The sequence below is a fragment of the Schistocerca cancellata genome, chromosome 2 (genome assembly GCF_023864275.1).
Source record: "Schistocerca cancellata isolate TAMUIC-IGC-003103 chromosome 2, iqSchCanc2.1, whole genome shotgun sequence".
Taxonomy (NCBI): domain Eukaryota; kingdom Metazoa; phylum Arthropoda; class Insecta; order Orthoptera; family Acrididae; genus Schistocerca; species Schistocerca cancellata.
Window position 1 is genome coordinate 848,664,644 of NC_064627.1, and position 12,478 is coordinate 848,677,121.

The 12,478-nt window shown below is 48.4% G+C and overlaps 1 protein-coding gene across 1 annotated transcript in view; it reads right to left on the reverse strand.

Moving 5' to 3' along the window:
- The window catches only part of LOC126159271 (uncharacterized), a 538,531-nt gene that overhangs the window by 161,550 nt on the left and 364,503 nt on the right, over window positions 1-12,478 (reverse strand). Inside the window, exon 3 of the mRNA XM_049916503.1 lies at window positions 4,862-5,058. Coding sequence (XP_049772460.1) covers window positions 4,862-5,058 — 197 coding nt within the window. The remainder of the gene's footprint in view (window positions 1-4,861; window positions 5,059-12,478) is intronic.

A 12,478-nucleotide genomic window follows, 5' to 3' on the forward strand; every position in this document is an offset into this window, starting at 1 on the left:
GAGGGTGACTGTCCACCTCCGTCTCCTCATTGTGTGAACTGTCAGGGTGACCATGCCGCATCCTCCCGCGACTGTCCTGTCTATAAGGACGAACGTTGCATCCAAGAAATTCGTGTCAAAGAGAAAGTGTCCACCTCGGCTGCTCGCAAGCTATTGGCTAGTAGGAAGCCCACGCTGCTCCCAGCGGGGAAATATAGTACTGTCCTCGCCTCTCCTCGGACTACCCGGGAGGTCGCAACCCAGACATGCGATCTGACCTTCAGCACCACGGTCGTCCGTTCGGCCAGTGCTAAGATCGCGCGGTCGACGTCTCCTCTTCCTCCCATCACACCACAGACACCAGCCACTTCCTCAGCTTCTGCTAAGTCGAAGACCCCGAAGTCAGATGCACGGTCCTTCAAGAAGGAACCATCCCGTGCAGACTTCCTCCGTCCCTCGACCTCCCAGCCTTCGACCGGTACTTCCACCAAACGTCCTTCCAAAAAGGCGCATAGGAAGCACAGTTCTCCTTCTCCGCCACGGCGCATCTCTTCTCCTGCGCCACCCAGCGGTTGCCGCCCCAGGCCGTCATCCGTTTCGCCTGGCCGCACCGCTGGTAGCCGTACATCTGGCCGTTCACCGGCGGAGGAAGCTCCCCCTCCCGGCCATCCTCCCGAGATGGCCGATGACCCTATAGACCCAATGGACGATTACTGTCCGCCTACTGATAGCGGCGGCAGTGCTCGCTCGAAGCCAGGCCCTAAGCGGCCTTCGAGGTGACCCCTTCTCTCATCTTCCTTTTCTTACGATGGCACTTATTCACTGGAATATTCGCAGCATACGCTCCAACCGAGAGGACTTGAAGTTGCTGCTCCGCTTGCATCGTCCGCTCGTCGTAGCCCTCCAGGAAACGAAGCTACGCCCATGCGATCACATTGCCTTGGCACACTACACCTCTGTGCGTTTTGACCTACCCCCTATGGTAGGAATCCCAGCTCATGGAGGGGTTATGTTGCTGGTCCGGGATGATATTTACTACGATCCCATCACGTTGCACACCGGCCTGCAGGCAGTCGCCATCCGCATTACTCTCCCCACTTTTACGTTTTCCTTTTGTACCGTTTACACTCCCTCGTCATCTGCCGTTACCAGGGCAGACATGATGCAACTTATTGCTCAGCTACCTGCACCGTTTTTGTTAACTGGAGACTTCAATGCCCACCATCCCCTTTGGGGTTCTCCAGCCTCCTGCCCGAGGGGCTCCTTGTTAGCAGACCTTTTCAACCAGCTCAATCTTGTCTGCCTTAATACTGGCGCCCCTACTTTTCTTTCGGACACATCTCATACCTATTCCCATTTAGACCTCTCTATATGTACTCCCCAACTTGCACGCCGGTTTGAGTGGTGTGCACTTGCTGATACTTATTCGAGCGACCACTTCCCGTGTGTTATCCATCTCCTGCAGCATACTCCCTCTCCGTGCTCCTCTAGTTGGACCATCTCCAAGGCTGACTGGGGGCTCTTTTCTTCCAGGGCGACCTTTCAGGATCAAACCTTCACAAGCTGCGATCGTCAGGTCGCACACCTCACGGAAGTCATTCTCGCTGCTGCTGAATATTCCATCCCTAACCCTACTTCTTCTCCACGTCGCGTACCGGTCCCCTGGTGGACCGCAGCATGTAGAGACGCTTTACGTGCTCGTCGACGTGCTTTACGCACCTTTAAACGCCACCCTACAGTGGCGAATTGTATTAATTATAAACGATTACGTGCTCAGTGTCGTCGTATTATTAACGAAAGCAAGAAAGCCAGCTGGGCTGCTTTCACAAGCACCTTCAACAGTTTTACTCCTTCTTCTGTTGTCTGGGGTAGCCTGCGCCGGCTATCTGGCACTAAGGTCCACTCCCCAGTTTCTGGCTTGAAGGTCGCGAATGAAGTCCTTGTGGCCCCTGAGGCTGTCTCCAATGCCTTCGGCCGCTTTTTCGCCGAGGTTTCGAGCTCCGCTCATTACCACCCTGCCTTCCTCCCCCGCAAACAGGCAGAGGAGGCTAGGCCACCTGACTTTTGCTCCTCGAATTGTGAAAGTTATAATGCCCCATTCACCATGCGGGAACTCGAAACCGCACTTGGCCGATCACGGTCCTCCGCTCCAGGGCCTGATTCTATTCATATTCAGATGCTGAAGAACCTTTCTCCTGCGGGTAAAGGTTTTCTTCTTCGTACATACAATCGCATCTGGATTGAGGGACATGTTCCCGCATGCTGGCGCGAGTCTATTGTTGTCCCGATTCCTAAGCCGGGGAAGGACAAGCACTTGCCTTCCAGTTATCGACCTATCTCGCTTACCAGCTGTGTCTGTAAAGTGATGGAGCGAATGGTTAACTCTCGATTGGTTTGGCTGCTTGAGTCTCGACGCCTACTTACCAATGTCCAATGTGGATTTCGTAGGCGCCGCTCTGCTGTTGACCATCTGGTTACCTTGTCGACCTTCATTATGAATAACTTCTTGCGGAAGCGCCCGACCGCGGCTGTGTTCTTTGATTTAGAGAAGGCTTACGACACCTGTTGGAGGGCGGGCATTCTCCGCACCATGCATACATGGGGCTTTCGCGGTCGCCTCCCTCTTTTTATTCGTTCCTTTTTAATGGATCGACAGTTCAGGGTACGTGTGGGTTCTGTCCTGTCCGACACCTTTCGCCAGGAGAATGGGGTGCCACAGGGCTCAGTTTTGAGCGTCGCTCTCTTCGCCATCGCGATCAATCCAATAATGGATTGCCTCCCAGCTGATGTATCAGGCTCTCTTTTTGTGGACGATTTTACCATCTATTGCAGCGCGCAGCGTACACGTGTCCTGGAGCGCTGTCTTCAGCGTTCTCTTGACCGTCTTTCCTCCTGGAGTGTCGCCAATGGCTTCCGTTTTTCTGCCGAGAAGACGGTCTGTATTAACTTCTGGCGCTACAAAGAGTTTCTCCCACCGTCCTTACGACTTGGTCCCGTTGCTCTCCCAATCGTGGAGACAACCAAATTTTTAGGCCTTACCTTTGACAGGAAACTTAGCTGGTCTCCACATGTGTCATATTTGGCCGCCCGTTGTACCCGTTCTTTAAATGTCCTCCGTGTTCTCAGTGGTATGTCGTGGGGAGCGGATCGAACCGTCCTACTTCGTCTATATCGGTCGATCGTCCGCTCCAAGCTGGATTATGGGAGCTTCGTATACTCCTCTGCACGGCCATCCATCTTACGCCGCCTCAACTCCATACAACATCGGGGTTTACGACTTGCGATCGGAGCATTTTATACCAGTCCCGTAGAGAGTCTTCATGCTGACGCTGGCGAATTGCCACTCACTTACCGGCGCGATATACTGCTTTGTCGGTATGCCTGTCGGCTACTGTCAATGCCCGACCATCCGTCTTATCGTTCCTTTTTTGACGACTCTCTTGACCGTCAATATAGGTTGTATGTCTCTGCCCTGCTACCCCCTGGAGTTCGCTTTCGTCGCCTCCTTCAACACCTTAATTTTTCACTCCCTGCAACCTTTCGAGTGGGCGAGAGCCACACGCCACCTTGGCTCCAGGCTCAGGTCCGCGTTCACCTTGACCTCAGCTCGCTCCCAAAAGAGGTCACCCCCAGTTCGGTCTACCACTCGCGTTTTTTGGAACTTCGTTCGAAGTTCATCACCATGACTTTCATTTATACAGATGGCTCTAAGACCAATGACGGGGTCGGGTGTTCCTTTATAGTCGGGGCACAAAGTTTCCAATACCGGCTCCATGACCATTGTTCGGTCTTCACAGCTGAGCTCTTTGCCCTCTACCAGGCTGTTCTTTACATCTGCCGCCACCGACATTCTGCTTATGTCATCTGCTCCGATTCCCTGAGCGCCATCCAGAGCCTCAGTGATCCGTACCCGGTTCACCCTTTCGTACACCGGATCCAACGCTCTCTTCAGCGGCTGGTTGACGTCGGTCCGCCGGTTAGCTTTATGTGGGTTCCTGGCCATGTCGGTATCCCTGGGAACGAAGCTGCAGATGCCGCGGCCAAGGCTGCGGTCCTCCAGCCTCGGACAGCTTCTTGTTGTGTCCCTTCGTCCGATTTTAGCAGGGTCATTTGTCGGCGCGTTGTGTCGCTGTGGCATGCCGATTGGGCTGCACTTACCGACAACAAGCTTCGGGCCTTAAAACCTCTTCCCGTGGCTTGGACGTCCTCCTCACGCCCTTCTCGGCGGGAGGAGGTCGTTTTAGCAAGGTTACGGATTGGACACTGCCGGTTCAGCCATCGCCATCTGCTGACGGCTGCGCCGGCGCCGTTCTGCCCATGTGGGCACTTGCTGACGGTTAGACACATTTTAATGTCCTGTCCCGATCTTAACCAACTGCGCCTCGATCTTAACCTGCCTAATACTTTCGATGACATTTTAGCGGATGACCCACGAGCAGCTGCTCGTGTTCTTTGTTTTATCAATTTGACACACCTCGCTAAGGACATTTGATGAAGTTTTTAATCCTATGCCTGTCAGTCTGTCTTTTATTGTGTTTTTCCTTTTAGTTGTTGTTGTCAACTTGTGGCTCGCGGTGCATTTTTAGAGTAGTCAGGGCGCTAATGACCATTGAAGTTGTGCGCCCTAAAAACCACAAAAAAAAAAAAAACCTAGCGGGATGTGGAAAACAGCCTAAAAACCAGATCCAGGCTGGCCGGCACACCGGCCCTCGTCGTTAATCCGCCGGGCGGATTCGATCCGGGGCCGGAAGCAGCGCGTTAGCGCTCTCGGCTACCCTGGCGGGTCTAGGAGTAAGTCGTTACGAGCCGCATGATATAAATAATAAATAATAAGACTGATAACACGAAAGAGGAGGATGTCTGCTGTCGGGAGGTTACGTACCTGTGCGGCGAAGGTGGCGGCGGCCTTGGCGAGCGCGGCCAGCCCCTGGAAGACGGTGTCGTGCTGGTGCGGGCTGAGCGTGGAGGGCAGCCTGCGCAGCGGGCCCGCCCACAGCTCGCCGGCCGCCGACAGCTCGCGCGAGAACTGCCGCTCTCCCTGCCACAGCTGCTCCGTCAGCCGCAGCCGCGCGTCGCCCTCTGCCCAACACACAGGCACACCGTACTGGCCTAGCACAGGCTCCGTAATTACACTACTGGCCATTAAAATTGCTACACCAACAAGAAATGCAGATGATAAACGGGTATTCATTGGACAAATATATTATACTAGAACTGACATGTGATTACATTTTCACGCAATTTGGGTGCATAGATCCTGAGAAATCAGTACCCAGAACAACCACCTCTGGCCGTAATAACGGCCTTGATACGCCTGGGCATTGAGTGAAACAGAGCTTGGATGGCGTGTGCAGGCACAGCTGCCCATGCAGCTTCAACAGAATACCATAGTTCATCAAGAGTAGTGACTGGCGTATTGTGACGAGCCAGTTGCTCGGCCACCATTGACCAGACGTTTTCAGTTGGTGAGAGATCTGGAGAATGTGCTGGCCAGGGCAGCAGTCGAACATTTTCTGTATCCAAAAAGGCCCGTGCAGGACCTGCAATATGCGGTCGTGCATTATCCTGCTGAAATGTAGCATTTCGCAGGGATCGAATGAAAGGTAGAGCCACGGGTCGTAACACATCTGAAATGTAACGTCCACTGTTCAAAATGCCGTCAAAGCGAACAAGAGGTGACCGAGACGTCTAACCAATGGCACCCCATACCATCACGCCGGGTGATACGCCAGTATGGCGATGACGAATACACGCTTCCCATGTGCGTTCACCGCGATGTCGCCAAACACGGATGCGACCACCATGATGCTGTAAACAGAACCTGGATTCATCCGAAAAAATGACGTTATGCCATTCGTGCACCCAGGTTCGTCGTTGAGTACATCCTGTCTGTCATGCAGTGTCAAGGGTAACCGCAGCCATAGTCTCCGAGCTGATAGTCCACGCTGCGGCAAACGTCGTCGAACTGTTCGTGCAGATTGTTGTTGTCTTGCAAACGTCCCCATCTGTTGACTCACGGATCGAGACGTGGCTGCACGATCCGTTACAGCCATGCGGATAAGATGCCTGTCATCTCGACTGCTAGTGATATGAGGCCGTTGGGATCCAGCACGGCGTTCCGTATTACCCACCTGAACCCACCTATTCCATATTCTGCTTACAGTCATTGGATCTCGACCAACGCGAGCAGCAATGTCGCGATACGATAAACCGGAATCGTGATGGTACGCGTTTCTCCTCCTTACATGAGGCATCACAACAACGTTTCACCAGGCAACGCCGGTCAACTGCTGTTTGTGTATGAGAAATCGGTTGGAAACTTTCCTCATGTCAGCACGTTGTAGGTGTCACCACCAGCGCCAACCTTGTGTGAATGCTCTGAAAAGCTCATCATTTGCATATGACAGCATCTTCTTCCTCTCGGTTAAATTTCGCGTCATCTTCGTGGTGTAGCAATTTTAATGGCCAGTAGTGTACAAACAGAGATAAAAGGAAAATACTTTTATTTGTAAACAACAACTATTATGCTATTTTACATTAACTTGTTTTTAAAATAATGTCCAGTAAATGGCGCCTTCCACTGACGAAGCCTTTCCCCGAATTTGTCCATAGTTCTTCGTGTCATTTCCGATAGAATGACAACCACTCTCTCGGTGATTGCTTTTTTAAGTGCTTGCAGACTGTGAGGTGAGGTTTGTACACTTGGGCTTCAACTGCCACCGAATAAAAAAATTATAAGCTGATAATCGGGTGACTTTGGGGGCTATGCGATGTCGCCTTGCGAAAAAAGAAGACTGCTAGGAAACAACAGTCTCAAAATTTCTAGAGCTGCATTTGAAGATCTCTGTGCAGTATTCATCTTACACTCCTACAAGATAATCCCAGGGTAGATGCATGTTCCAAGTGCTGAACGCTTTGGAGAGATTCCTGCACGAACGCTCTCACACGCGCCACATTTTCCGGCGTTGTTACAGTCCGAGGTCGGTCAGCAGATTCTCTTCTTCAGTGCAAAACCCGGTGCTCCAAAGTATGATACCCAAACTTAAACAGTTTTTTCTATCATGCCTGTCAAGCTCAAAAGGAATGCGAAATGTCCGCTAAATATTAATCATAGAACCACCATTACGAGTATACTTAAGAAAGGCAAGTCTTCCGGTCCAAATGGTACACCAATCAGGTTCCTTTCGGAGTATGCAGACACAATAGCGCCTTTCTTAACAATCATATCACCCGTTCGCTTGACGAAAGGTCTGTTCCTAATGACTGGAAAGTAGCACAGGTCACACCAATATTCAAGAAAGGAAACAGCAGTAACCCATTGAATTACAGATCCATATCACTGACCTCAATTTGCGGTAGGATTTTGGAGCATATACTGTACTCGAACATTGTGAATCAACTTGAAGAAAATGACTTATTGATACATAACCAACACGGATTCAGAAAATATCGTTCTTATCCATCACAGCTAGCTCTTTATTCCCATGAAGTAATGAGTGCTGTCGAAAAGAGATCTCACATCGATTCCATATTCCTAGATTTCCAGAAGGTTTTTGATACCGTTCCTCACAAGCGACTATTAATCAAATTGTGTGCATATCGTCTCAGTTGTGTGACTGGATTCATTATTTCGTCTCAGAGGTCACAGTTCGTAATGATAGACAGTAAATCATCGAGTAGAACAGAAATGATATCTGGCGTTCCGCAAGGTAGTGTCATAGGCCCTCTGCTGTTCCTGATTTACATAAGTGATCTAGGTGATAATCTGAGCAGCCCCCTTAGATTGTTTGCAGATGACGCTGTAATTTAGTAGTAAAATCACCAGACGATCAATTCCAATTACAAAATGATCTAGAGAAAATTTCTGTGTGGTGCGAAAAGTGACAATTGGCACTAAACAAAGAAAAGTGCGAGGTCTTCCACATGTCACTAAAAGAGATTTTGGGTATACGGTAAATTGCACAAATCTAAGGGCTGTTGATTCGACTACATACCTAGGAATTACAATTACGACCAACTTAAATAGACCACATGGACAATATTGTGAGGAAGGCGAAACAAGGACTGCGCTTTGTTGGCAGAACACCTAGAAGATGCGACAAACCCACTAAGAGGCTGCGCGGTGTGGGATCCTTAACAGGTAGGAATTGACGGAGGACATCGAAAAAATGCAAAGAAGGACAGCTCGTTTCGTGTTATCGCGCAATAGGGGTGAGAGTGTCACTGATATGATACGCTAGTTGGGGTGGCAGTCACTGAAACAAGGGCGGTTTTCTTTGCGGTGAGATCTATTTAACGAAACTTCAAACAGCAATTTTCTCTTCCGAATGCGAAAATATTTTGTTGACACCCACCTACGTAGGGAGAAATGATCATCATAATAAAATAAGAGAAATCAGAGATCGAACGAGGTGTTCCTTTTTCCCATGCGCCATTCGAGAGTGGAATGGTAGAGAAGTAGTATGAAAATGGTTCGATGAACCCTCTGCCAGGCACTTAAGTGTGAATTGCAGAGTAACCATGTAGATGTAGATGTAAATGTATACTCCTCCACGACAAAGAAATGATTCTCACCTAGCCGAGCCATTGTACCTATTGAAAATGGCAGGTATACCGCTATCGATTGATACCTTCTTCGCATCAATACCCCCCACCACAGTACATGCAGCGGCCTTTCCAAATACGGTAGGTCTCATTGCCGGACCCCGTATTCCAGCACCACATTACCCTCACCATTTGTCTACCTGTATTTTGACAACAATTATAAACTTTTACACAACTAAACAGGACACCTGCACAGTAGAAGGGCCTAGAGACTTCCCAGCGGCCGATGACGCTGCACGCCTCCCCTCCCACCACAGTATCTTTGTATTTACAGGAGCGACTTCGAGTACGCCTGTTTCGTGCTCAGCGTCACGATAGACATATTTTGTACGCAGCAGGGAGTGCAGTTTACAGACGCCATACATGTTAGGAAATTAACTCTTTAAGTGACATCACTAAACGTCTTGAATTACCATGTGTAATTGAATTGTTTTCCGCCTGATTCTTTGGTATGTACACTCAAGGGCCAAAGAAACTGGTATAGGCATGCGTATTCAAATATAGACATATGTGAACAGGCAGAATATGGCGCATCGGTCGGCAACCCCTGTATAAGACAAGTGTCTAGGGCAGTTGTTAGATCGGTTACTACTGCTACAATGGCAGGTTATCAAGATTTAAGTGAGTTTGAACACGATGTTACAGACGGTGCAGGAGCGATGTAACACAGCATCTCCGAGGTAACGATGAAGTGTGGATTTTCCCATACGAGCATTTCAGGTGTGTACTGTGACTATCAGGAATTTGGTAAAACATCAAATCTCATCCATCGCCGAAGCAGGAAAAAGATCCTGCAAGAACGGGACCAACGACGACTGAACAGAATCGTTCAATGTCACAGAAATGCAGCCCTTCCGCAGAGTTCTGCAGAATTCAAGAATTCAATGCTGGGCCGTTAACGTCAGCGTGCAAACCATTCAACGAAACATCATTGATATGGGTTTTCGGAGCCGAAGGCCCAGTCGTGTACGCTTAATGATTGCACGACACAAAGCTTTACGCCTCGCCTGGGCCCGTCAACACCGACATTGGACTGTTGACGATTGGGAACATGTTGCCTGGTCGGACGAGTCCCGTGTCAAATCCCATCGGACTGTTCAATCTGGTAGAGGCTCTCTAATGGTGTGAGGCGTCTGCAATTGGAGTGATATGGGACTCCTGCTACATCTAGATACCATTCTGACAGGTGACACATATGTAAACATCCTGTCTGATCATTTGCATTCATTCATGTCCATTGTGCATTCCGACTGACTTGGGCAATTCCAGCAGGACAACGCGACGTCCCAAAAGTCCAGAATTGCTTCAGGCACCCTCTTCTGGGTTTAAACACTTCCGCTGGCCACCCAACTCCCCAGACATGAACGTTATTGAACTCATCTGGGATGCCTTGCAAAGTGCTGTTCAGAAGAGATCTCCAACCGCTGGTACTCTTTCGGATTTTTGTATAGCCCTGCAGGATTCATGGTATCAATTCCCTCCAGCATTACTTCAGACATTAGTCGAGTCCATGCCACGTCTTGCTGCGGCATTTCTGCGTGTTCGCGGGAGCCCTACATGATATTAGGCAGGTGTACCAGTTTCTCTGGCACTTCAGGGTGTATTTGCCACCCCATACCCCATGGTAAATAAAAATACACAACAAAATGGACAGGTTTATTGATTGCTGTTCCCAACGATTAAATACTGGCATGTGCAGGGTGTTCCATTTATGTGATTAGAGCACTTTCGTGGGGTTGTGTTTACGGTGCCACGCAGGCCGGTCAAGTGCATCCCTCGTCTCCCTGGTTAATACCGCCCTACGGATCTCTTCGCCCAGTGTCATTCAACCGGTGAAACAAACACACGAGTGTAACAATGAAGTCTGCGAACGCAACAATGACAAGACCGAATTATTCCATTTCCACAACGAGGGTTGATTTACAGTTCAAATGTGTGTACGGAATCCACTCGTATTGTCCGGAGATTGTTTGAATAGTAGTTTCCTGGTGTTCGAATTCCGAGCCGTGAATAAATTTCCTAAAACTGGAAATGTTCATGATAAGAAGAGTAAAGGACGACGTACAGTGCACACACACGTTGCGCTCGACGATATTACTTTCCGCCTGGAAAATTGTCCTAAAATGTCTCTCAAGTGTCTTTCACAGCAAACGCAAATTTCTTGCACCTCTGTAGAAAGGGCTGCTAAATTACGTGGACTAAGGCGCTAAAAAGAAATCTGGCGATCCCGTGCACATGGTTAGGTTTTGCAATTAGGTTTTGAAACAAGCGCATTACGGTCAAATGGATCCTTACCTCATTATGATTTCAGACGAGGCTTGGTTCCATTTACACTGATATGTTTATTCCCAAAACTGTCGACATTGGAGCGCCGATAGACCTATTCTGCTCCATGAGGAACCCATTTACCATCAGAAAACAGGAGTGTAGTCTGCAGCTAGTGATGACAGAATAATAGGCCCAATTTTTTTAATGACTCAGTTAACTGTGAGAGGTTTGTGCAAAATATTTTAGAGCCGTGTTGTAATGAACTGAGCGAAAAAGAACGAAGCTTCGCGTTTGTTTCAACGGGATTCCGCAAGGGATCATACGGCCAATGTTTCTTTGCACAAAACTCACGATATGTTCCATGACAGTCATTAGCAGTAACATCTGGTCTGCTCGAAGTCCCGACTTAACCCTGTGCGATTTATATTTGTGGGAACTACTGAAGTATAAAGTGCTCTCAACAAATCCGCACACGTTACAGAAATTCAGTATTCGTGAGTCAGTTGATTCAATTTCTCAAAGAGAATTACATAATGTAAGAAATACTTTCTTGAGTAGACGTCAGAAATGCGTGGAAAACAGTGGCAGACAGTTCCGGCATCTCATTCAGTGACAAGTGAGAGTACGGAATTTATTTGCATACTTTTTAAATTTAGTACTGCGGTAGTAAGAGGGCAACAGGCATCTGATAAGCCAAGCAAAGGAGCGCTCGCTGCCTGCCATCTACTGCGCAGTGCATGCGGTCATCAGATAAATGGAACACCCTGAATTTCATTGTTACGCCTAAAGAACTTTTTGTAACTTTAAGAATTAACCATTACACCACAGTGCATGTAGAAGGAATGTTTTAGGAAATTTTGTGTTTCAGCATGGGAAATACATAGGTACTAAAGATCAACCGAAGATACTAACAAATAATTCGATTCATGACTCTGACGATCCGTGCTAGGGAATGAAATGTAATGACATTCAGATCGAAAGTTTCGCGTAATGACATGATCATGGCAAATTTTGCGGAGCAGCAACAAAGAGACACACTTACTTTTACTCCGGGACACATCGGTGCTGCCCCTGATGGGGGAAGTCGCTCAGGACTTTTGGTATGAGCGTAACCAATGATAATCAGACAGAGGCACTGCCAGAGAGTGTCATATAGTTTAGAGGGAGCCATATCGTCCAAAGCCACGATGTAAAGCACCCTAGTGTAAGTGCACCTGCTAACGCTCCATTTATCTCAAAACAACAACATCCCCTAGGATCTGACCAAGACATCATTAATACAATGGACATCCTACTGCTTTCCTGTTAATCTCAATATGTCATGAGAAGATGCTTGTGGTGATGTTTCTGGAATTTTAGAGTAACAAACATCAGTTTAACCGTGGTCTAATAAGATAAATTTTGTGGGAAGAAAGGCTGTTAAATTAAAATTTCTACCGCAGGTACTGCTGTACCAGACTGTTCAGTTTTGGTGATGATACAGAACTGAATAACAAGAATTTTTCTAGCTTTGCAATTCTCTACCGTTAAAGTATTGTTGGTTAGCGGCCATCAGGTACCATTACGCCGGAACAACTTAATTTCACTCGATAAATCAGGAATCACTATTTATGTTATGTAAGAGAGA